Here is a 27,834-nt window from a genome sequence, read left to right on the forward strand (position 1 = left end):
GAGTTATTGAAACGTGTGTGTCACCAATGAATAATCCCCTTTTTACTGTGACCAAGCCTGACGGATCATATCGTTTGGTATTGGATTACCGGCATTTGAACTCGCATTGCCGTAACTGTGCAGTACAGAATACTCACGGCTCTGCCCTAGTGGATAGTCTAGTGCGTAAGCGTTTCAAGACAACGCTTGACATTTCCAACGGTTTTTATGCCCACAGACTGGATAGCTTTAGCTCCCAATGGACAAGTTTTACGTCCGCTGGAGTGCAAAAACGCTTCCGGCGGCTCCCGATGGGCTATAAAAATAGTCCTGGGGTCTTCACCTCCAGAATAGTCACTCTATTGGAGAGTATCGATCCAGATGCATGTTATTATGTGGATGACATTTATCTCACAGACGACGAAATTTGGATGCATCTGTGTCGAGTGAATTCCATCATTTGCGTCTTTGCAGATATGGGTTATAAATTTAATTTTGCAAAGTCGCACATGGCAGAACACACAGTGTTGTTCCTCGGCTATGAGCTGAACAACGAAGGTAGAGGTTTGGCTCCTCACTTCTTCGAGAAATGCGCACAGTTGCGCGCTCCAACAACACTGAAAAAATTACAGTCTTTGCTGGGCTTCTTGAATTTCGGCAGGACTTACATTCCGGAATATGCCCAGCGTATCAAGCCTTTGTATGTTTTGATACAACCAACTTTCTCAAAATCATGCTGGCTGCCTGAGCATTCAGCCATCTTGCAATCCTTGCAGGCTGATCTGCTCGCTTCTAAATATTTACTGACTCGTGATAACCACACCAACCTGGTGATAAGAATAATTCCTGGGACGGTGGGTTTCACGTACCTCACTTTTAATGAGGGAGACACGGTCCCTATTGCATACAAGTCACACTTGTACACTTCGGCTGAATTGCGGTTTCCCACTGTTGAAAAGGTTTTAACTGCTGTACAGATGGCGATTCTTAAGGAACGAGCACTGTCGCAGGGGAAACGCATGTTAGTGGTAACACCTTGTCCTCATTTGGAGGCAGTCACGAAAGCGAGTGTACCTAATTCTAAAGCTTTGCACCCTCGGTGGATTCAGTGGGCTGCGTCATTGTCATCCACGGATGTCACGTTTATTTTTGACGCCTCCTTACGTTCGCAAGAGTACTTGCAGTATGAATTCGTTCATCCTGCTCCTCTGGCTATGCGACCTTTGGAGGACTTCCATTGCATCATTTACACTGATGGGTCGGCTCAGGTTGCTCATGGCTCTAAACATGCCTACGTTTCCGCATGCGCCATTGTGGTCGGTGCTATGTTGAATGATGAGTTCATTTCCAGGGAAGTGCACACTTTGCCCCTGGGCGATTGCACCGCACAATTAGCAGAGCTTCGTGCTCTCTTACTAGCGTTGGAGTACGCGGATCCGAGTGTTTCTACTCTGATTGTAAGTGATTCTTACTACTGTGTCCAGTCTTACAACGAAAACTTGTTCTTTTGGATTCCAAATGATTTTCATGATTCCAAGGGTAGCACAATAAAACATAAAATGATCTGGGTTCGAGTGGCAGAGCTTAAAGCTTTGTTGCCGCTTGTTTATGTAATTCATACTCTCGGTCATCAGCGCGTAGGAGTTCACGCTGTTGGCAACTCGCTTGCTGATGAGGCAGCGAAATCAGCAGTATCTACATACTTAGTTGCAGCGGTTACTAGGTCAAAAACCAAGATTGATAGCGACATCTTGGCAGCGGTTGCTGCCTCTGAGAAGGGAAGTAAGCATCCTGCGGGATTCCCTTCGAAGTACAAATACCACTTAAGTCCCGAAAAGGTTCCTTTTGTGACAATTCCTGATGTTGGGGAACGGCTGATTCCCAACTCGGATCGCAGAGCAGACCTGATTACAGCGGCTCATGAAGGTGTGGCGTCTGCGCATGCGGGCGTCTCGGCCACTGTAAGTCAATTACAACAACGTTTCTGGTGGCGGGGACTGTACAAACAGACGCGTGATTATGTCCTTCTTTGTGACATATGCCAGCAGATTAAACCTTCGACTGCTACGCGTCCGCCACAGACTCAGTTGTATATTTCTAATAAACCGCTAGGTTGTGTTTATTTAGATCACTGCGGTCCTTTTTCATCTGATACTGCGTAAAAGTACATCTTAGTAGCAGTTGACTCATGCACACGCTTTGTGTGGGTATGGCCACATCGCAGCGCTGATTCACGGACTGTCATTAGAGATTTGCGTGTCTTTATAGGGATTTTTGCCTGTGGTACCTTCCATTCGGATCAGGGTCCGGCTTTCGCCTCTAAGGCGTATAAGGATGCCATGACTTCGATGGGGGTCCAAGTCAAGTTTTCGTCTCCCTACAGACCTGAGGGTAACAGTGTAGTTGAGCGAATGAACCGTGATTTAAAGCAATCTTTGACAGCCCGAGTTATAGGCACTGGCAGAAACTGGCTTGCTCACCTCTATGGCGTGCAGCGTGCTCTTAATAATCTCCCTAGAAGGTCTCTGGGTGGGCGGACCCCATACGAAATGCTCTTTGGCATCAAGATGTACGTCCCTGATCTTGACGGTCTAGACTGTGTGGTTCGCGCCACTTCCTTTGACGCAGATGAACATTGCAATGTTTTACAGAATCTACAAAAGACCAGAGACAGTCTTGCAAAGGAACATTTGCCCTCCACATCGGATGATGCGTTGCAGATCCCGGTAGTTGGCTGGCTACCCCAAGTTGGCGAACTGGTTCGAGAGAAGATTGATAACAAGAAAGAATTTGGTCCTTCCTATCGAGCTCCGGTTCCAGTCCTTGGAGTGAAGGGCACAAGAACAGTCATTTTACCTCCGCTTCCTGGTCGTAAGGAAAACAGGTTTATTTCAATTGACAATGTCAAGATACACAGAGTGGCCGATTCTTCTTAGCATGACACCGGCGGTTTCCTGTCCTTCCATTGTGAGAAATTCAGTTATGCCCACTACTTCTAATGTTGAACCTGAGGTGGCCATCGACTTACCTGCTCTTTCCTGTCCTTTATTAAATAATTTACCCGGAACTAACATTGATGAGATAGACTATGCCTACCCCACTGATTTGTCCATACCTGACCTGCAAGCACGTTTAGCTACGGAATCCAGATTTTCATTTGACTCTGTTTCCCTTGCCTCAAAGAAACCCTCTCGTTTAGCAGTTTATGCTAGCCTGTTTAAAAAACATTTTTTGATTTCCCCTTGGACATACATTTGGCTGGTCCTTTTTTCAGTTTACCTTTTTATGTCAATTGGTTTTGTGTTTTATTTTTTTCGAATCATGAATGGACACTATGTCGAGGAAAGAACATGCATTACTCATTTAAATGGAACTTTGGCCCCACTTTCCTCTTCACATTCTACACACAGATTTAAAAGAGACTTGACTTTGGTTAACATCACAGCATGGCCTGTCCTTGATGGAATCGTGTGGGATGCAGTTCGGTTTCAGATTCATGGCCCAACGGAAGTCGTTAATGTTCCTAATGTTCTTAGAGTGAATATGGGGGATGTGGTGAAACAGAACATTCGTTCTGATGACTGGGATGTTAATGCTGTAGAAAGTTTGTTTTCTGATTTACAATACTATGCTGCCTTTGATGCTGAGGATTTATATTTAGAATCTGCTAATTATGGTGAATTATTCTGCTACCAACATTATGGCAATCACTTCTTACACAAAACATCATCCCGAAGGGATACTGTTAATTTTACTCAGTGGGAACATTGCCCAGCACCTAAACAAGGGAGTTCAGAAACGTTTCTGAAAAAGTATACTTATTTCACTGACTTTAACCAGTCCAATCCCGAGTCCTTTTATTTTAAATTTCATAATAAGCCAATGTCCAAGGTTAGACTTACCGATACTAAATTGTTGTATTCAAAGGCCTTCCTAGATCAATTAGTTACTGGAGGCTATGAGCTATGGAAGGAAACAATAGACCTTAAATCAGTTTGGGGTTCAAGGGCCTGGCAGGTACAAGGCACTGAGGCTTTGCACCGTGCATGTCTCATCCCGAATCATATGTTGTTTTTAAATGAAACAATTTCCCAGACTACATGCTTTGGATTGGCTACTTCTAAAAAGTTAAACACTCCTTCTTTCCCGGAGTTGGAGGAATATGATGGTTGGAGTAATTTTACTCAGTTGTCCATTAGAGAATTACAGGCTCTACTCCTTAATTCCTCCTTTAACATTTCCAGTATGAATCCTAAGGGTTGGCTGCTTTGGCACCGTAGTGCTGATTCTTGCCAAAATAGATTTTTGAATTTAACTGACGGTTTTAAAACTGTTAGATCTGATCCCCGGTTTGACTTGGTTCATACTGTCACCTCTTATTCTGTAGGCAAATTGTGTCAAAATTGGCTGAAACACTCAACTTTACCTGCGGTTAAGAGTCACCTATCTAAACTGAATGCAGACGTGGATTTGAATGATTTCATTAAAGGCCCGGCTAGTGGCAGGTCAAAAAGGTGGTTATATGGGGTTTACAATGAAATTTGGAAACTATCGCAGATTGAGGCTGCTACACGCCTTAGGGCTATTGATCAGGCGAATCTTGAGAAAGTGCTTGCAGTTGTTGACAATAGTATTAACGTGCTTTCCTCTAGAATTTACACATTGGATAATATTGTGTCGTCAGTTGTCGATATTGTGCATGATGAAGTGTCAGTATTATACCATAGTCAGAATCAATTACGATCAATCATGCAGTTTGCATGGACCCTTCAAACTCTGAAGAATGGTAAAGTTCCCTGGGGGTACATGAACGTTTCTTCTTTATTTGCACCGTTTAATTTGACTGACAAACAACGCTTGCTTTCAATGCGCGATGCTTCTTTTTCTATGTTACATATTGAAAGGTTGGAATCTTTACCTTTTTCCGTGGCAGAAGCCACTGCTGCAACGTGGCTTATCCACGGTTTGATAACGCTGCCTTTTGCTTTATATAAGTTTTCAAATTGTATGAAATATGTACCCATAGGTCGTTATGAACCTTTAGGTAGCGGTTTCCTTCATGAAGTCTGGTCGCTTCCATACACATACAGATGTTTTAAGGATGACCAAGAAGTTTATCTGACTGGGGAGGAGTGTACTGAGACGCCAGATCATTCTTTAATGTGTAGACACATACAGTTACACGGTTCATGCAACAAGGACCGACCGAATATGGCTTGCGTTTTACAAGGCACGCCAGTTCCTGCTATCATCCCCACGTTTAAATTATTAGAAAATGGTAGTTATTTAATGCTCAATAATGAAGACTGTTGTGGGTTAATTAAAGGTATAGCTTTCTTCGTAACAGTAAGTGAGCGGGTTATTTGCTGCAGAAATGTGCTTTATCCTCCCACACATGAACATAGGGAGTCTTCCATCTGGCCACAGATACCAACCTTGGGAGCAGAATTCAGCGGCATGGCAAGAATAAGGGCTCTTTTGTCCCAGAAAGAGGTGGCCTTGAGCTCGGCCCGTGAAACTTTCGTGCTTCACATTGCAAACACCCGTACAGAGGTTCAGGCTCTTTTGAATACTGATTTGCCTTTGCATTTCGGAGCGATGGTTCGTACTATCTTTAACGCATCCTCCACAAAAGGCCTAGCGCATTTTTTTAAAGTTGTTAGCAGTGGTCTTGTGACTTCCTTTGAAAAGATTTTTGGAGTCATCCCTGCTTTCTTCCATTCTATTTTTTCAGCCTTGTTTGGAGGATTCCCATTTTTACTTGCATTAGCAGCTGGCGCTCTAGTGGTTTTCTGTCTTTTTAAATATAGATGTCCTTCCTGTGCAAGACCCCGCGCAACAGCTACTGACGCAGTTTCGCAACCGCATGCTTGAATATTATGGCACACTGCCGTTGGCGACATTGAGCGCGGCATATGGATTATCTTTTCGATTCTCCTATTTCACCTGTGTCCAGCCTGTATTTCACTGCCTGACCTGTGATTTCCATTGGGCCATTGATTTGTGTCTCTGCGGACCGGTTTCTCCTGACGTCGATTTTAATCAGCTGATGAGTCCTATCATTGCTCACGAGTTGGTTTGTTCTGACGAGAGGATTATGGCCTTAGCAGTGGCGCATGGACTAATTGGTCCCTGGGATATATTGTCGGCAGCACAGAATTTCTTGGAACTAAGTTTTCTTGAAAACCCACCGAGCTGTCCTCTGATGGTTATAGAGAATCCGGTGCTGGGAGAACACGTATGTTCTTTTCATCTTTTAAATTGGATGGCTGAACTGTTTTCGGATGAGGACAGTGATTTCCTATTGGAGGCTGTTGCTACTTACTTTGCATATACAGTTTTGTCATAGACACTGCCTCGGATTGACATGCTGATCAATAGCATTTCATTGATTTTATTGACTTATTTGTCAAATTTTTTATTATTTCCTTGCCTATTGGCTTGAGCCACGTTATATTTTTGGGCTGTTTTTTAGCATTAATTTTTAATGTTTAGTTTCAGATCATGCTCGTTTAATGTTGAGTTCTGCTCTCATGAGATGGCACTTCTGTTATCATATTTAGTCCGTTCTCGGATCAAGGGGGGGTGTCATGTAGCTCCTGAATATCCTTATATCGTGTTAAGTTAGCATAGGTACATTTGAGGTTTAAACGCCATTTTCAATTCTTGCAACTTCTGCACACGACACTTAATTGTTGACTTAGCTTTCAACCTAGTAGTTTGCCGTGGTTTATGTGAGAATAATATGGTATTGCTCTGATATCAGCTTTGCTTAATAAACTATGTCTGCACGAAGAGTGCTGAAGTTTCAGGAACAACACGATATGGAATTGTTATGAGGTCTGATCTCCACGCCTTCATAGTCATAACACAAGTGCAGCCTTTGCCAACTCTGGCTTCAGGCGGGATTGATATTGCTTTGCATGAGGCACATAGAACACACTTGATGCGGTGCACATGCAGAGAGAGCTGGTGTATGCTGATGTGATTCCTTCATGCTAGGACACTAAGGTATGGGCCCGCCCTAAAACAACCCAAAGAGACCTTCTTAGCTAATAATATAATATATGTGTTAGGGAGGGTGAGATATAAGTGTTGTTAACTCTTATTCATTACAGTATGTTAACATGCTGTCACCATTCGCTTTTTATGTCTTAGTAACTATGCTGGTAATTTTGCTACTGATAATAAGTATACTTGTATTATCTAAGATACTGCGCCTGAGAAGACGGCATTAGTAAATAAACATTTCAAATGCACATGTGTCTTCTTTACTCCATGTTCTGGTTTGTAATGATAATATAACGAAAGAGTGTTCATGAGTTCCACGTACCCTGAGGTACAGTAAGTTCATGTTCTGGTTTGTCTAAACATTGGGAGTTTGATATGTCCAATGAGACACTGTAGCTAGCTCGGTAAGGGGTGAGTTGGGTACTAAGGTGAGTTTTGGGTCACCCTAATTCGCCGAGGTTCCACTCCTCTGTGCACAGTTCTGTGTGACAACAGGAACCCTGCGAAACCTCACCTCACCCGGTAACCACTCAGGGCGATGAGACCCCGCCCTGTAAACAATTGTTGTGAACAAGTTTTTTAGAAGGGGGCATTCATAGGGAACCATTCGCAGGTGGACTGTTGTCTAAGAAACAGTGCACCATTAACCACATCCATGCTGGAGACAGAACCACTCCGTCAACAGCCACGGACGCGCTGTGCTGTTGACGGAGTGGTTCCGTCATGGCCCGGCCGCCGCGCCTGCGCTGCAGTGATTTCGCGCCTGCGCGGAGCGTTCTATTGAGCGGGCAGGGCTGTGACAAAACCACTCCGTCACAAGCACAGCGCGCCCGTAGCTCGTGACGGAGTGGTTCCATCACGAGCATGGTGGCGCTGCGCGGCCCTCCCTGCCCCCCAGCGCCGTGGCGGAATTACCGCCGCGGCCAAGGGGTTAAAATCAAAATCATTGGAAAGAAGGACACATCAGCCACTCCGACTCTCTCTATTCTGCTTAACTCTGTCATTAGCTCAATGATACAGGGCATCTGTTATTCATTTGTTATATGCTCATTTTGTAATACTGTTATAAAAGACCTTTATTAGGAAATTGCTTAGCTTGTACAGAAATCACATCTCTGATAACCAAACATTTTATTGAAACTGCCCCACCTTAAACAATCAGTATTGTCCTCATCGCGCGATGTTTCCATATTTGGTATACTCTTTATAAAACACATAAGAATTTCGCATCTGCCATCATCAGTAGTTTTTTAATTTTTTTAAAAGAAATGATAGTGCGTCTCTCCGCCTTCTCAATAACTACATAACAATGTCTCCTTAGCATGTTCTATTCTTATCGAGTGTAACCAAAATGAATTTAACGCCAGGGGCTGATACTCAGTCGCACTCTTAACCCATTCAGTAACAACAAAAAAAAGTCTCCATCGCTTGCTCTGTTTATATCGAGTGTGACCCAACTACACTCATTCCCAGGAGTTGGTACTTGATTGTGCTATCCGGTATGATGCGCGCTTGTAACCCACACTACATTTCGTTACTATCTTGCCAAAACCGCAGTTGTATTTAGCGTACTCACCTTGCAAACTCGCGCATAGTTCTAATGACTTAAGCGTTCAAACATACTGAATGCACCAGGCTACCTCACCTCTCCGTCGGTGTCCCGGGCTTGACCCAAGTTCGTGGGAGGTGCAGAAGCACCGTCCATGCTCCATTTTAGCTAGACAGACGCTGTGAGCACGTTGCGTCGCGTCTTAGGACTAAAAGATGACGTCACTGACGGCGACCCTGTAGTTCTTCTGTATTCGTGTGAGCACATCGCGTAGCGTCTTAGGACTACAAGATAACGTCACTAACGGCGACCCTGTAGTTCTTCTGTATTCATGTATTATGTTATCTTGCATTGTGTTCATTTCAAACCAAAATGATTCAGTTTCCATTATATTATTGGGAATTCTTATTCGGCCCAGTGTGGCCTAATGCATCAGATGAAATTAATTACATCAACCACACTTTGTAAAATTAGTGCGCATTTGATTGACTCTTGTCATCCTTCACTGTGATTAATAAAGATTTGTTGAACACAAGGAAAAAAGGGGGTAATATGATACCAGTAAGCGGGTAAATCACACAAACCTCCGTGGCAGAATTGCAAATAACCTGCCAGTGTATCAACAGATACCCACAACCAGTAATGAACATCCCACTACTTCAAACAATAAAATTATATTGTCATGGTGAAAAAAAGATATCAGAATATATGCCCAAACCCCTCGATGTTTAAGGAGTATGAAGCATTTGATTGCCAGATTGCGAAAGACTTTATAATAAAGGAAAGGAAAGGTAATAGTTGTCGACCTTGAATCTAAGCAAAACCCGACTGGATGTCAAAGGTGAATAAAGACATAACGATACCTGCTTCTATCTTTTCAGACAACTCCTGGAGATAGACCACCATCTTTCCTGTTGTCTGTGTGAGGCATATCTTGTGTGGCGGCCCTTCATTCAGTGAGGGACCTTCCAATGTACTATCTATTGTTCAGTCTGCTCCCTCTCTATACAGTGTCAGCCCACATAGATATGATATACAAAATTGCTGATAAAGGGTTATCAATGATTGAGGCTTGTTGAACCAATATCACAATAAGGTCCACGGTATCGTGTCATTCAGCCCTTTGGTATCACTTCTTAATCTAAACACCCATTTTTGTTATTTGTTGAAAAATAATTTTGCTTTAATTTAATTTAATTTTGCCACATGAGGTGGTATAAATGGTTTTTCTAGCACTGTCCAAAGGAAAGTGTCTAGAGCATGATTTCATTCAGTGCAAGCCTGCGCTGTTTGACCACAAACCCAACAGTCCAAAACTGTGGACATTGGCACACTGAGACCATGGAGACAAATCAGTTTTACAAAATGTAATAGTGAGAATCTTGTCTACCTGATTAAATGTCTTTGTGGGTACCCGTATGTGTGTATGACAACCCGAAAGGTGAGGCTTCGTATGCTAGAACATAAAAGCACCTTTCGTTGTAGAAACTTCACTGAATGTAATCATGCTATCTTACAGACCGTTGCTTTTTACTCTTTTTTTTTTTACCCCGAGGACCTTTTAATTATAATAAGCATAACTGCCATGTACATTAACAGCCGCACAGTTGGGAGCAGTTTTGTGTTTCTGCTTTTTAACAGAGGCATTGTTTTCTGGTTTAGGAAGTGGCTGTTACATTTTCTCCCGAGGATCTTTTCATTACAATCAGTAGGATTGCTTTGTACAGTATTGGTAAGAATTCTCCCGCCTTGGTGTGCTTGGTGTTCTCCCATGGCGTATTCACTCATTGTTTATGCTGGTCGTCCCTCGGTTACTTTTGTGCGAGGCACCTCACATCACGGAACATACTCGCACTCCCTTGGGTGTCCTCTGTGTCACATGACATAGTGAGCGCTGGCATTCGTCAATATGCATTTCCCCCCCATGGCCCTTATCATGTTGCATCGAGTTCTGTTGTGGTATGTTTCTTCCCCCTGTCGGGGCGTGGCTGAGCTGCAAGATGGCCGCTCGCTAGTGTGGCTTTGCCGGCCAAGCTAGACATCTGACAAATATCCGGGACCCAACTGCTGATCCGGGGTCAAAAAACCTACTTTCCTGGGTCTCGGAGGTGGCCCTTTATGCCGGCACCCTATTGGATCACTCACCAGTCACACTGACTCTTCAGATACCCACACCCTACATACAACCTTTCACATGCCGCCTACCACAAAACGCTCTGCTGGATGCGGCTTTTAGGGAAGAGATTCACGAGCAAATCACAAGCTACTTTGAACATATCGTGGGTTCCGTAGAGTCTGCAGGAGTGCTATGGGAGGCCTTTAAGGTGGTTATCAGGGGGCACTGCATATCGGCACAGAACAGGGTACTCCGAGACATACATGGCAGTTTGGGTAGGCTCGATTTGGAGTTGCATACCAGGAGGCCTTGCAGGAGGGGATCCTTTCTGGATCGATGCGGGAGGCTATTATGATTGCCCTTTTAAAACCAGACAAAGACCCCCAACAGAGTAACTCATATCGCCCACTCTCACTAATCAATCTAGATGCCATGATATACGCAAAATTATTATCCACAAGGCTTCAGCCATTGTTACCATTAATAGTCTGGCCGGACCAATCCGACTTTGTGCCGGGTCGCTCACCTTACATAATCTGCCAACGCTATTTGGGCTGTTCCACTATCTTGCCCCACATGTCTCCGCGGTGCTCCTAGACGCCACTAAGGCGTTCGATTAGATGGAGTGAGGATTTTTTTTCCCGCTTCTCAGAAGACTAGGAATAAGTCTTCTATTTATTCAGCAAGTCCAGCTTCTTTATACACGACCCACTGTGAGGTTAAGGGTCAATGGATTGATCTCGGAACCAATAGCTATCACGATGGGGAACCAGGCGGGGCTGCCCACTGTCGCCGTTATTGTTAGCAATTGCGACAGAACCCCTGGCGGCTCGCCTGCCACAGCACCACACCAACAGAGGGATTGGTTTCACCACGAGCGCCTTAACCGTGTCGATGTATGCGGACAATATAACTCTGTACATGGTGAACCCTGAGGAAAATTTGTCACCTATGACATGGGAGGTTGTGCGATATGGGGGACTCTCTGGTTCATCAATTGGAGCAAATCTGTCATCCTCCCGCTCACATCTGGAACTAAGGCTGTCGTGACTGACTACCCATTGGTCTGGGCATCTGGACCGTTTTGCTACCTGGGCGTACGGTTCAGTAATGAACTGCAGGAACTGTGGACGGCCGACTATGGTAAAACCGTGGCCTGGATTGAAGACCGAGTTAAAAGATGGCAGATTCTCCCCCTCTCCTTGGCCGGCCGCATAGCTGTGACCAAGATGCTCATTCTGCCCAAGCTACTATATCTCTTTGTCAACATCCCTTTGCCACTCACGGTGCATTTTTATAACCGCCTCAGATTGCTTATGATCGAGCTGGTGTCGGCCGGGGACAGCCTAGGATATCCTGGGAAGTTTTTACGCTACCACAAGCACATGGTGGAATGGCAGCCCCGGACTTTGTCCTCTACGCCTACAGTGCACAGGCACAATTCTTACATTTCTGGGTACACCCCACACTTTTCAGCCACATGTTGCTATTGAAATAGATAGGGAAGCATCACTACCATTGTCAACAGCGCTCTTTCACCCATATAAGCGTTCCTGCAATGAAATAGACATAGTACAAGTCACCAGGTGGGCATGGGAGGGCCTTCGTAAAAGGGCACACTCCAATGTACTATACGCCCCGTCCATGCCACTCTCAGGCAATCCCTTGAGCCCCCTGCTCAAGGAACCCAAGACACGAGAGCGCATATCCATGCATAATACTGACAGGTGGCGATCTCTATCCAAAGGACACCTTCCTCACACTGCAGCAATTGTTAGAGCCCACACCACCCTCAGCGCTCGACCTGCTATTATACTATCAGCTCCGGACATCCTGCAAGAGACAATTCCCAACATTCCTGGACCCGCCTCCAACGCTGCCGGCACTTGAAAACCTATTAGTGGTGGAATCGGGGCGTAAACTTATTTCACTTTTTTACAACATCACTCAAAAGGAATTTCCCATAATTGTTCCAATCTCTCGTAGGGCCTGGGAGGAGAAGTTGGGGTAAGCCATAACAGATACGCAATGGGACCTCAGCTGTAGGCAGTTAGAGAGGCTGTCGCCCAATTACCGTCTCCATCGCCTATATCGAACTATTATACAGCTACTTAAGATGGGGCTACGAGCGGATGACGGCTGTTGGTACTGCGGTGCCCCTCGGGCGATCTTTTTACATTTAGCATGGCATTGCAGACCAGTAGCAAACTTCTGGATTGGCGTAATGAGTCACATAAAAGCGATTACTGGTCTGGACCTGCCGTGCACACCATTAGTATCCCTGTTGGGAATAATAGAGACAGTGCCACCAAAATCCGTAAATTACCTGAAATGCTACTTTTAATGGCTAAAAGACAGTTGCCCGTACACCGGGGAGCAATCCAACCTCCAATGAGGCAAGAGTGGATTAATAATGTAGCACACTGTAGGGCACAATTGAACACATTATTGGGAGCTTTTACCAAGCAGGTCACGTCCAAGAGATATAAGGAATCCCTTTGTAAATTGGCTTAACTCCGTGGCTGCGTATGATCCGTGAAGTAGCAAAATGTAATGTATGTAGATGACAAGGAGATCCCCCAATATGGTGATGAAGAAGTTGTTTTTGAAATGCGTATAGATGTACAGTACTAATTAATGTAGTTGAATTGGGAATTTGCTTCTTTTTTCTCTATCTCTTTTTCCTTTGCTTTTTGATCCGAATGATGTGGCGGCGTGCTCGGATTATGGGCAAAGTACTGTATTTTGCACGGAACAGTGGACTCAATGATACGTATTACACTGCAATTAAAGTAATTGTTGTACAAGTTTTGAGAAAAATAAATAAAAAGAAATAAAAAAAATATACTAGACTCTCTGCTTGTGTAACTTGCTCAGGAGTTTTAAGGTTAACAAGGAAGTTACCATTCTGTAATGGCCACCAAGTTTGACTTTGATCGTTACAGAAAGCAGCCATTAGGCAAACTGGTCCAACTTTTGTTTCATTTGCCTTCGTCATGTAGACTTCCTCCAAGTTCTTCAGTTCCATCTCCGTTTCATTTTCCTCCTTTTTCTAGCATCCTTTCTGTTTCCATTATCTTTCCTCTTTCCTCTTTTAATCCATTGGTAGGTAAAATACGTTATCATTTACAGCCCCAATACCTCTAACGCTCACAAATGTGAGACCAAATTGTATTGCAAGTGCTTATTTACTTTTCAATATGCTCCCTGCAGCATATGAACATCTTTGGTAAAGTAGCATCATCAAGATAGGGCTTTATTTATCCCATTTACTTTCTCTGAACTGTACGATTTTCTACAGAATTGATGAAAGGCCTTAACCGTGTCCTTTTCTTTGAACAACTAATCTCCTGAGTTACTTTCAGTTTTATGAGTCATTCAATGCATAATTCCGTTATTTGGTTTGAAGGTGAACAGTTTATCAGGCCTATTTCCCCTTTTACAATACTGTAAAATACAATTCTGCTTTATTAGACAAAATGGCATTAAGCTGGCCTTCACTGCCATTAGTTTACGAGCCTTCTGTTTTGGACAATTGAAGGTTTGATGTTATTAGAATGGACGGTCCTTGTGGGTAAGTATCTGTTGATTTTGTTCCTCAGGTATGTTGATGTGGTTCCTTCATTTCCCATCCCCTATTGTGCCGCCATTTTGTGAAATGAAGATTGCCCTAGTAAGCTTGTACTCCCTTGACACATTTCCAAATTCCTTCTTTGTATGCCCGTCACAGAAAAGCCATGTTCACCCTTCCCAGGCATCCTGTCGGCTTCATGCTTCTGACATTGCAGCACTTGGGTTACTTATCATGATTTATAGGTCTCTCCCCTACCAGTAGTAGGTATGGGTCAGCCATACAGCCTTGTATGAAGTGTGGTTAACCTTGGCAGACTCCTTCATCATCCAGGTTTGTAATGTGTACGTCCGACTCCCGGGGTGGGGCGCCACTGGCAGGCAAGAGTAATGAGCAAGGAGTTCAAACAACTTGCTACCATTTTAGACCCTCTCACATTGGAACTACAGTGTTCAGATATGGAAGCACTGCTCAGAAGGGAGGCAATTAGTACTGACAGATTTAAAGTGTTACAATTTAATGTCTCTGTTTTGTGTTTCAATGTTTTAAGGAATTAACCTTTAAAAAAAGACGTAGGTAACATTTTCTTATTTACTTTGTTTCTACTTTGGAGTTTTCTATCTTTGGTAGGATGTGTATTAACTAGAATGGCTATTGCATTATCTAGCAATCGAGAGATAGGTGTTGCCATTGTAACATTTTAATTAATTTTCAAGTATATAACACATTTTATATTTTAGGTCTAATGTGTTGGGACATAAAGGTGATGTGGCTGAGGAATTTGCCGTAATAATGAAAGCTCTATGGACAGGACAATACAGATATATTAGTCCAAGAGATTTTAAATTCACAATTGGGAGGATCAATGATCAGTTTGCTGGAAATAGTCAACAGGATTCCCAAGAATTGCTCTTGTTTTTAATGGATGGGCTTCATGAAGATCTTAATAAGGTGAGCACATTATGGCAAAAAAGTTCACCACAATATCTAATCTAAAATTGCATTGTTTTTTACATTGTTCTCTGCAGGCTTGGGGAGAGATATCTAAAAGGCATGTACACAAGGCAAAGGTTATCAAAATGTTAGTTATGAAAAGCAAATGTTCCCTAGCAGTAGTCTGAGAGTGTGAACATGTCACTGACTTGAAATATCCAGTCTACCTTGGAAATTGTAAGTCCGCTGTTAGCATATTTTATTGTTTTTACCATTGGTGTGTAGATGTTATTTTGTATATGTTTGTGTTAGGCACGCAAAGTAATGCTGCACAGCACAGCAGCCATACTGCTGTACAGCAGGGCAAACAAAATCTGCATAGCTTTGCCAATGCTTGTTAAAGATGGATAGAACTTTCAGTCCACCCACGTGAGGTAAGTCTTTGGAATTTTTGGGATTGTGTTGTCTGAATGTCTTTTATTTTAATTATTAGGTTTAGAACCTTATGAGTTGGCGAGGTGACCATGACAAACTAAGGCAAAAAAGCAGACAGTTTATAGCACCATGAATGTCATGTATTTCTGCCTTTGTTTACAGTCTCTGTTTACAGAGTAAATGAATTGTTGCTGTAATGTAATAACAGAACAGAAGTTCCAGGGCACATTTACAGGACATCTCAAGAGAGCCTGTGCACTCCAACAGGCTTAGGACTAATTTGAAGCATAGTGCCCAGGGCACCAGAATTATGCTGTAGGGGAGGAGGCAAAATTATGCGGCAGGGTGGACTAAATTATGCAGTAGAAAAAAGAAAATTATGCAGCGTAATGTGGCACATTTAGTGATTGTATTACATCATTATTCTGTCATTTTCACACTTGTTGACACTGTCAACTCGGATATATATTTCGACACATCACCACTAATAATGCTGAACCACCACTCTGTTAACTTGTTTTCTTAGTTTGTTCTTTGTTATAATGGACTTGCATGTAATAATGCTTTGACTATCGCTAACCAGTACATCAGTTATGTTAGACTGTTAGCATATGAAAAAGATAGTCTTATATCACACTATGTTTGCTATATACCCACATTTTTTGGGGGGTCCATCAGGGTGGCTTATTGGCCCCCTTGCACCCTTGAAATTGTAGGCACAGTTTAGGCCCACAGGAATGAATGGGAATCCATTCCTTAATAGCGAATCGCAAGTTGTGATTTGCTATTAAGGAATATGTAGGAATTGCAATTCATTTTGCGAAACTTACATGCATATTTAATTGCGACTCCTTAATAGCGATTCCTTAATAATATAGCCTTATAGCCTGCCGTAGCGGGCTATACCGGCTATTAAAGGCCCACTGAATCGTTAAAGGCCTGAGCCGAAGGCGAGGGACTTTAACAAAACAGCGGGACTTTAATAGCCAGTATAGCCCTGCTACGAAGGGCTATAAGGCTATTGGAACATTCTGCCACTAGAGGGCAGAATGTTCTAACAAATTAAACAAAGGTGTCTCGAAGCTCGAGGGGATATAAATCCCCTCGAACTTCGAGAAGCCTTTGTAGAACATCGGAATGTTGCTCTGCGGGCCTTTACCGGCCCGTAGAAGCAGGGAGCACTCCATTGTCTGCAATGGAGCTCCCAACATTCCAATGTTCTATTCGCTATTAAGGACTAGCAATTCCTATCTTTGATGCATGTGCCTCTAAGTCACTTAACTCTTCCACTGTGCGTTGCGTGACCTGGCAAGATTGCCGCTCTGATCCGGAGTGCTGTCACCCCAGTGAATTATCCTACAGCATCCTCCCCGTAGGAACGACAAAATATACCCCATCTGAATCGCACACATTCATGAACCTGTGGAATGTCCTGATACCTCTAGATAAGGGTTTGAACATCTAATGTTGCTGTTTTCTCCCTAACAGATCGCTCGGCCATATCCATGGGGGTGGCTGCTTGGTGCTCCGTGACTGTTGCATATCATAGCGGGGTCCTTAAACGAGGTAAGCGAGGCTCCTGTGGCGTCTTGCAGGCCTGGCATCACCGCTGCTAGAAATAAGGCCGGACACCCTCAAAGGGAGGAGTGCGGATGGCGTCATGGAGGGGCCTGCTGGTGGTATAGTGGGTCCTCGATGAAGTAGTGGAGGATCCTGAGGTCAGGGAGAGCCTGCTGTGAGGCCAGGCTGCATGTGGGTTGGTGGGTCACTTGTGTTGACCGGGGGCCTGGTGGCTGGAGGATGACACTCTGGCATGAACGGTGAGCTGAGGGGATACAACTGAAGTCATCCTACTACTTGGCCTTGAGCAGATTGGGCTTGCTCTGGGCCCATAACGGCACTAACACAGCATCCTGCTGGGGGATCTAGGATCATACATCAAACCCGAGCACAATAATCATTGGGAAACTGATGTGTTGTTCAGGAAGAGTGGAGGTGTGGAGTCCCTACGGTGCCTACACGATGGGCAACATGGTCCAGAATGTTGCCACACTTAAGAAAAAATTGCAAAGAGGATGCCGAAGGCCGATCCGGTCGTAACAACCTATGGCTAGAGGGATTTCCGGAAAGAGCGGAGGGGAACTCAGCGGATTCCTTCCAAGAGAACTGGATCCATAACAACCTCAAGCCAGAGGGCCTCTGCCACATGTTTGTGGTGGAGAGAGCACATAGAGCAGTGTGCCCTCAACGGGAGGGCCCCACTGAGAGCCCTGATTGCAATGATCTTCAACTACTGCAACAGGGAAGCGGCCCGAGAAGCGGGCACACTAAGGTTCGAGAATCACAATACTTTTATCTTCCCAGACCATACTCGTAAAGTTCAGTCCAAGAAAAAGTTGTTTGTTGAAGTCAAGCAGAAACTTGGAAGGGTGGAGGCTGTCATACATGTTGCTGCTCTCCGCTAGGTTTCTCGTGATCACACAGGGCAAAACCAACGTCTTTGATCACGCTGAGGATATTTGGGCCTAGCTTGAACAATGGGACAAAGTGCAGCATGCAGAGCGAAGTACTTTGAGATCTAGTTGGGATAGACTGATTTGAGGGGGGCTGCCCATGGAGCATATCACAGGGCCAGTCTGCGCCAATAGGAGATACCGGATCTCAGGTTGAAGTGCATGAGGGTGGCTTGTTTGCAAAGGTGCAGATGGACTGTGGAGGCCTAACTAACACTCACAGTAGTTGGGAGGAGGGTGCAATCCTGACTCCTCCAGGAACTGCCAAATCACAGACTGGTTGATGTAGCCAACTGACATGTGCTGGGACCCACCCCCACCCCAGGGTACAACTAAACCTAGAAAGGGAGACCTGCTGACTGAAGCCATGCATAGTCTGGGCACATAGACCTGTGGTGGGAAAGATACCAGGGGAAAGGAGTACTCCTGTTATTCGGCCGCTCGCAGTACAAATTGACAGCTGGGCAGGGCTGTAGAAACAGCTAACGTTAGAGCGGACATTCTGTTAGTTGCCTAGCTGGGTAGATTCTTGCGATCATTCCCCTCTATTGCTGTAATGGTGCAGAGAATAGGTTTAGGATGGCAGGAGGTATTGGCGAATGCAGATGGATTCCCTACTGGATGCACCGTTCATGCAGGCCCTAGGTGAAAAGCTGACTGAATACCTGAAGGGTAATTGGGACTCAAGAAATAGTAGTGATACTGAGTGGGAGGCGTTAAAAGCAGACATCCAGGGGAATGTCTGGGTAAGATGCGTGGTCTACGCCGGCAGTTGCAGAATGAGTTCGGGGACTTGGAGAATGAGTTAGCACAGGCCCAAAGAGGGGATGCTGGAGAACGAGACGAGGGTGGATCAGTGCTGGTTATTAAGAGATGTATATGGTATAGGCGGGACAGGATCACATGCTGAGAATATAGTCAACGGTTGCACTGGGAGGCTTAGAAGCCTAGTAGGTTGCTGGCTTGGCTGCTTAAGTGGGAAATGGAAAGAACTCCCACAGACATGCTTCGCCAACGGGATGGGTCCATGGCCAACACCCAATGTCTTATTAATGACACCATGGGGGATCCCTTGCCGGACCTATATGGAGGTGGTGGGGGTGTTGGCTGATGCCCTAATAGTGTCAGGATATCTCGGAGGCATGGACCGGCCTGCGTTGCCACTCTTAATGTGAGATGGACAGATGATCAGGGTCAGGTCAAGGAAGCTATGGGCAACATGATTAGAGGGAAGTCACAGGGGCTTTTGTGGTGGAGTTCTACAAGGCTTGTGCGGCGCAGGCGCAGTTGGGTATGCAACTGGAGGTATTCTGTGAGGCACGAGAGAGTGGTACGCTGCCCCTCATTCTCAGGGAGAGAGGAATATGTATGGTGCCCAAACCGAGGGTTGATGCGACTGACCCGTCTTCCTATAGGCACCTCAAAATGCTCAATGTAGGCACAAGGGTACTATGTAAGGTCCCGGCGGACAGGTTGACTGGCGTAGTAGAAACACAGGTACATGAGACCACTGTGATATTATGTCGGGCGCACCACGGCCCTTAATCTGAGAAGGCTTGCATACATGCTACATGATGTGCAGGGAAGCAGCAGAGAGTTTGGACTGATGTCAGTGGATATAACTAAGGCATTCGACACAGTGGAGTGGCAATATCTGCAGCTTGCGGTCCAAAAGATTAGACTTGGACCCTGCTTCTGTAAGTGGGTGACCATATTATACATGGCACCCAGTGCTAGGGTACGCAGTGGGGAAATGATGTCTGATGAGTGGGTTGTGCTGAGAAGCTCACAACAGGGCTGCCCACTCTCACAACTCCTCTTCGCCTTAGTAATGGAACCATTGGCGGCAAAGTTCCGTAAAGACATGGGAGATGCTGGTATAGTGGTGGGGGATGTTATACATCTGATTTCTCTATATGCAGTTGATCTATTGGTTTATCTACAGCACCCTAAGGAGATGGTACTGCAGCTTCTGACACACTTGGGAAAGTTTTGGGTGGTGGCAGGTCTGCGCATTAATAGGGTGTAAGTAGCTGCTGTTTCCCCAGGGGGCCCTGAAGGGGGTTCTTGAGATAGATCTGGCCTCATTGGGGCTGTGCTGGGAGAATACGTCCTTCAGGTACGTTGGTATCTAGGTGGGACACACAATAAAGAACCAGCGACAGTACTGTACTGAACCACTAGTGGGCACACTAAAAAAGTCTGTTGGCTTCTGAAATGCGTTGCCGCTTTCCACGATAGAGAGGGTCTCGTGACTTAAATGGTGTTCCTCCCCAGCTTATACATAATCCAGAATGCTCTTTATAATGTACCGTGCATTTTGTTCAAGAAGCTGGACAGCTTGATTTTCCCCCTTGTGTGGGCTGGGAAGAAAAACCGGTTTGCACTACTGCAGCTCAAACATCACATGTTGAGGTGGGAATAGGCCTTCAAGATCTAGAACTTTATTTTTAATGCATTCAAGCTGGAACTTGCTGTTCAATGGATGTCTGGGGATGACAACTGGGAGACAAGGCTACTGCGCTGTACCTATGGCGCATACTGCTTGATGGACCTTCTCATGCGAGGATCACATATGCAGACTGATACCCCTTATCTGGTTAGACAAGTGGCAGAAGTGTGGGAACAAGTGGTCACAAGGGTGTTCAAAAGACCAACCTTCACTAGGGAACTAGTTATATGGACTCTGCTCCATTTTAGACATATTGGGGAAGACATGTCAGTAGCGAGATGGATGAAGGGAGGGAGGGTGTGAAACGCTGGGTGATCTTTACCCAGGGGAATCATTCCTTACCGTTGAGGAGGCATGAGAGACATTTGCAGTGGTGGGGACAATTCCTCCAGTTCGCTAAACTGTCACCCCAGTGAGCGAAAACATGGGAGGCTACTATGACCCAGAGCACCCAATTGGGTAAGTATTTGCACTGGGTTTCTGTTTCTGTCCCTTCTCCTGCTTCATTTCTTAACCCTCTGCAGTCTAAACAAGCATTTTCAATGCAATAGGTCTCGCATTTGCGAGTGTTTGATCGATTGGCATTGTAAATGACAAAGACTTTTATTTATGTGTTTTAAACCAAACACACATATAAAAGGCATTGTTATTTTTGAGCTAAAAATCTCACAAATGCGAGAGCACTTTAATGATGGCTGCACCCATTTATTTAGATGCTGCTCACGCTATTCAGGTTACAGTGAGGACTCATTAAGCCAGGTTTCTGTCAGAAACAAGGCATCAGGCTGTTTCTCCCTGAGAATTTTAAAGATTTTGCTTCTGTGTTTAATCAATGACCTGCAGTTAATTAGCAACGACTGCAATTTGCGCTTTCTATTGGGCGTCTGCTTTTTTGGTTCCGGGTAATAGTTACATTGAGGGCAGTAAGTGAAAAGGAATCTACAATTGTGTCAGCATGCATCAGATATCTTAGGAACTAAGTCTCTGAGTTGGTCAGCAGAGTATTTTATAGGTTGACAGTTTTATAGGTTGGCAGGGGTCCTGGCCCCGGACGGGCGGAGGCGTCCATCCTGAAACAGTCCGCCTCCAGGGGCGTGGCCAGTTTCAGCCAAACCAGAGGCAGTAGGGTGGAGAGTTGGTACACTCACCACACCCTGCAGTCGGTGGTTCAGCAGGCAAGATCATTCGCATTGAAGTAATGTGCAAAACAGCAGCAGTTAAATTTAAAAGAGGTCAGAAAAGCGTAGTCTGGCAACTCCTGCACTGAGGTGCTACAAGTAAAGCAAAATTGAAACAGAATAGAAGGGAGGCAGGCACCTCCCTGCATTAAGTGCTACAATAAACTTAAATAGTTTAAGGCACTCCTGTCCGAGTGATTAGATACTCAGATGGGAGTGGAATACCCTTTTTAAGAAAACACTCCTACCGGAGGTTAGATACCAATAAACAAAAATGTGAGCAAAAACACACCAACCAAAAATACAAACACATATTTTCAAAATTAAACATCAACATTTAAAAAATGTATATTACTGTTAATAATATAATTTTAAAAACATTTGCTACCGTTCCTAAATTTTAAACCATGAAATAAAAAAATCATAATCCAAAATTAAGAATCATAAAATGAAACATTAGATAAAACCAATCTTTAAAAGAAAAAATGTAAACATGCATTTTTAATATAAAATTCAAATTTAAAAAAATAATAAAATATTTGTAAAATTAAGTTCTGCCAGAGCCTGGATAGCCTTAACCTTCATATGTAGCTTCTGAGAGGCTGAGGCATCTGGAGTGGATCTTCATGGAGGATGTCCGCAAACTTGTTTACTTAACCTGGTGAAATGATTCACATGTTGGTTGTCATGCCTGAAAGCTTTTCTGGAATTTTGACTGCCTCTGTGTTGTTTTCACCTTAATGTGAATAGTAATAAAGGTTACTTGGATTTCCTTTTTACTTTCCAGAGGATGCTACAACACAGTTAATGTTTTTCATATCTAATGGCATATCAGGAATCTGAAAAGTCTTAGCACGTTTCGACTTCCACTTGTTAATGTTGCTGTTGGCCATGGGGGGAGCCGACTGCTCTATTTAGTGCCATATGCAGGATTCCAGTTACATTGTTGATTGCAGCCCCGTAATCCCAATGGACTGACGAACTTATTAGATAATAGTTTTGTCACTTCTATGGACGAGTTAGACCTGGACATTAACATTGCTAAAATTAAGTACATGGCCTGTATCTCTAGGCCTAGTAAGGAGGGATCTTTCCCGGTTAAGGGTAGGTATATTGAAAGGGTCTCAGATTTCCCCTTCTTAGGGATTGTATTCGATCAGAAATCCTCTTGGCAGCCTTGTGTTGCAAACTGGTGGCTCCAGTTTAATCGAGCAGTGAGAGTCCTGTCTACTTTTGCTCAGAGAGTTGGGCAACAAACCTGTTCAGCCACTCTTGGAGATTGTTCAACGTAGATGCCTTCTCACTCTAATGTATGGTGCAGGGGTGTGGGGATACAGAGAGGTTGCTTCCATTCATGCTGAAGAGAACTGTTTTTGTCACCAGCTCCTCTGCCTTCCGCTATTGACCCCACACTTTTTTCTCCATGAGGATCTGGGCCTTAACTTATGTCTCAGATTTGATCAGGGTAGCCTGGTCGCCCTTTGGGTTTCTGTTTGGGTGAACAGATCTACTTGCCTGAATAGGATGATAATACTTGACTGCCTGGGGTGAGACAAATGTGTCCAATTTCCGTAGTTGAGTTATGTGAAGTCTTTGTCCAAGGGCATTGAGTGGGAAGGCATGTTCTCATCCCCCTCCTCCCTTGCCAAGTCTGACATCTCTAAAACCAAGTAACTCTTTGTAGGTCAAGCCTATCACATTCCGCAGGAATGGATAGGGGAGAATTTTAGTGGGCAAAATAAGTTCTCAAACCATTGGGCGGATTTCAAACAGTACACGTGAAATCACGTGAACACAAGCACGCGCATTTCCCCTCATCAAAGCCATCAGCCTCCCTCCCACAGGCTTCCCCAGCGTAAGCAGTGCGCGCTGGCCTCACTTCTCCTCCCCCCTAATTGCTTGCACTTTCACGGCCGCCAGGCCGTGAGCTACATCAAAGGGTTCCGCTGCCCCGCCCCATGCTTCACGGCCGCTTCTCATTTCTGCCCGTCATCACATCATCAGCCTCCCTCCCACAGGCAGCTTGTTATTTCTATTTGGCCCATAGTATCTAGCGTTAACTTAGCCCTACACGTTTGCACTGTTTTACACATCCACTCGTTACATTATACTAAGTAAACGTGAACTTTTTTTTATAAAAGCCAGGCTATGACTTAAATCTGCTTCTGTGCACTAATAGAAGTAGCAAAATGCTAGGTAGGTGGTATACTATAGTGAACATTGCATTTTAGCGTAAGCGTTGTAATTAGTGTTGTTTTTTTATGCCATATGCCTCCGACATGTTTAAACCGTAGTGCTTTATTTTGGTGCATACAGGGGCTGTTGCTAGCAAGATATCTGGCAATAAGGCTCGCTATGTATATTTAACAGTCTACTTCATCACAAGCTGGTGATGCTGGGGGCGGTGGTGATTTTAATCATTGAATGATATTGTGCTGCTTAATTTGTGCTAAAGAGATACAGTTTTTTTTTAATTAAAAATATTTACCCAGTAAGTTAGGATGAAATGTATAACTAAATTTGGCTAAAGAGTTATTGTGATTAATAGCATTTGCGAGCTGTACATCAAATGAGTTTATTTAAAATAGTTGTTGGCGTGCCTCGGTGTGAACACAACTTTAGCAGCTTGCTGTGCTTGATTTGCATCCCACAGATGCTGCCTACGAATAGATTTCAATCTGTCTTCCTCTGCTTGTGAGCGCTTCATTAGCCTGCCCGTGTTTCCTTTCTAAAGTGTAGATGTTCACTCCTAAACAGCACATTATCGCAGACTTTCAGTCTGCTTTTGGCCACCCAAAACCACGTTCGATTTTGAGTTTACGTGTAGCGCTGTGACTAAAACGAGCTTCTGCAAACTTTAAATCTGGAAACGTTCGCCTAATCCTACCAATTTGCCCATAACGACTAGACCGTTTTCAGTAGTAACACAGTAACGCTTTATTTTGCAGTGAAATATTTATGTGAGAACAGCTACTATTATGTACGTAGGCTTTCTATATGCTTAATTGTTGTTAACATTACACTTTTCTACAGCTTTAAGTGGGCCGGGTCCAAGCAGGTACCTCAAAAGGGGCCAATGGCCCTGCGCATTTATTACCCTTGTCATTGGTGGCCATATTACGTGACTCGGCTGTCATATGAGCTGCAGCGATGCAGAGCCGCCGAAAGGCTTTCTGTATTTTTAAATTACCTTGGCATTGGTTGTTTTGAGCACGCTGCACTGAAATGTAATGTGTGCCCCGGCATTTTTGGGGGATTACAACACTGTCGCGGAGGACTTTTTACTGCGTTATTATTGCTTTCTTTTGATCACGGTGGCTCTGAACGGTACACTATGCTAAAGACTGATTTCGAGCTTACGTGTAGCGGTGTGACTAGAACTAGCTTTCTGTAAACTTTAAAGTCAGAAACGTTTGCCCTATGCTAGAAATGTGCCCCTAATCAGTAGCCCTTTATTATTATTAATTTTAGTAACGATTTATTTTGCTGTTAATTATTTATGTGGAAACAGCTACTATTATTTGCTTTTATTCCAAGAGCTTCCCGAGCCGCCTGCCTCCCACTTCAAAGCGTTGCGCTCCCCCGCCCACTGCTTCACACTTCACGGCCGCCAGGCCGTGTCCCGCATTTCTCCTCCCCTCCCCCCCTCAGCAATGCCAAGAGCTTGTTTTGGTAGCCACAGTGATTACAACATTGTACACCAATAAGTGATCATGAGCTCATGCTCTGACTCGAGCCTGCTTCTCGCAAACTTCAAATCTGGGTTCATTTTTTTTTTATGCTACATATTTGGCCTTAAGAACGAAACCGTTTTGACAATTTGTAGAGTAAATGTTTAATTATTTCACCCCTATTTGTATCAGCTACTATTATGTACGAAGGCTTTCTATATGCTTAATTGTTGTTAACATTACACTTTTCTACAGCTTTAAGTGGGCCGGGTCCAAGCAGGTACCTCAAAAGGGGCAAATGGGCCTGCGCATTTATTACCTTTGTCATTGGTTGGCCATATTACGTGACTCGGCTGTCATATGAGCTGCAGCGACGCAGAGCCACTGAAAGGCTTTCTGTATTTTTAAATTACCTTGGCATTGGTGTTTTGAGCACGCTGGCTCTGAAATGTAATGTGTGCCCCGGCATTTTTGGGGGATTACAACACTGTCGCGGAGGACTTTTTACTGCGTAATTATTGCTTTCTTTTGATCACGGTGGCTCTGAACGGTACACTATGCTAAAGACTGATTTCGAGCTTACTTGTAGCGCTGTGACTAGAACTAGCTTTCTGTAAACTTTAAAGTCGGAAACGTTTGCCCTATGCTAGAAATGTGCCCCTAATCAGTAGCCCGTTATTATTAATTTTAGTAACGCTTTATTTTGCTGTTAATTATTTATGTGGAAACAGCTACTATTATTTGCGTATGCTTTCTATATGCTTAATTGTTGTTAGCATTACACTCTACTTACTGCTTTAAGTGGGCCGGGTCCAAGCAAGTACTGCAACAGGGGACAATGGGCCTGCGCATTTATTACATTTTTCATAGGTGGCTATATTATGTAACTCCGCTGTCATATGAGCAACCACACACACAACCACACACACACACACAACCACACACCCAACCACACATATACAACCACACACACACAACCACACACACACAACCACACACCCAGCCACACACCCAACCACACACGCAACCACACACACAACCACACACACAACCACACACACAACCACACACACAACCACACACAGAACCACACACACAACCACAGACACAATCACACACACAATCACACACACAACCACACACATCCACACACACAACCAAACACACAAACACACAACCACAAACACACACAACTACATACACAACCACATCTACACACACAACCACACTCACACACAACTACACACAACCCCACACACAACCCCACAGTTAGTGTACACTTTCACCTGCCACAAACACCACCACCGTCAGTGCACGCTTCCACCGGGCACAAACACCACCAGCCATCAGTGCATGCATTCCACCGCAACACACACACACCACCAGCCATCCGTGCACGCTTTTGCCAGGCACACACACACACCACTAGCAGTCAGTGCATGCTTTCACCAGGCACACACACACCTTCAGCCGTCAGTGCACGCTTTCACCAGGCACACACACAGCGTCCGCAGTCAGTGCACGCTTTCACCAGGCACACACACAGCATCAGCCGTCAGTGCACACTTCCACCAGGCGCACACACTACCAGCCATCAGGCCACAATTTCTACAGGCACATACACCACCAGCCATCAGTGCACACATCAATTGTTAACGCATCCACAATAACTATTGTAGCAATCGCAGTATGAGGCACTATTACTTTTAAACATATTCATCTAAAGCGCAGCATGCCACCATTGCTACAAAAATAAATACACTTTTTTTGGCCTACAATTTATAGACTTTTGTTGCAATTGGTGTTGCAAAATTTAGCAATGCCAATAGCTCAAACTTAATTAATGCGAGACCTATTGCATTGCAAATGCTTGTTTAGCTTTGTACGGGCTTCTTTGGGAAGGGAAGAGCTTAGCAAACCTTGCCTGCAAGAGAATGCGGTCATCCAGAGTACACCAAGTCTTGAGCCTTATCTGTGCTGGGTCCTAAGTCTTTGGGAGCTAGCACTTTTGACCAGATTCTGACTAAGGACTAAAAGATCTTTACTCTGCTTCTCCTTAGGCCATTATGATACTAGCTCTGTTTTAGACTGCCCATGTAATGAATCTGCAGTCCAATCGCTTGAGCACTTTTTCTTTTGTAAATAATAAGCCCCATTCACCCAATCGTTTTCAAAAACTGATTTTAAGTATGTATAGTCTAAGGCAATTCAAGTCAGCCTTGTTCTTTCTACGATCCTTGCCTAATATCCAGGTCTGTTTTAGCATTGTGTTGTTTTTAAGCAGAAAATTAAATCTGTCTGATTGTTTTTTTAATTTTTGTTCCCGTTTGTGTAATACTTGGGTTGCTTTTATGATTGTCATATATACTAATTGAATAAAGCTTTTGTGGTGATAATGATGATAATGATGATGATGACTGCAACCC

At 44.3% G+C, this 27,834-nt stretch overlaps 1 protein-coding gene across 1 annotated transcript in view; it reads left to right on the forward strand.

The window, feature by feature from the left end:
* USP8 (ubiquitin specific peptidase 8) overlaps positions 1-27,834 on the forward strand; it is a 627,337-nt gene that overhangs the window by 471,511 nt on the left and 127,992 nt on the right. The window contains exon 15 of the mRNA XM_078684757.1: positions 14,967-15,177. Coding sequence (XP_078540883.1) covers positions 14,967-15,177 — 211 coding nt within the window. The remainder of the gene's footprint in view (positions 1-14,966; positions 15,178-27,834) is intronic.

Source organism: Lissotriton helveticus, chromosome 3_2 (genome assembly GCF_964261635.1).
Source record: "Lissotriton helveticus chromosome 3_2, aLisHel1.1, whole genome shotgun sequence".
Taxonomy (NCBI): domain Eukaryota; kingdom Metazoa; phylum Chordata; class Amphibia; order Caudata; family Salamandridae; genus Lissotriton; species Lissotriton helveticus.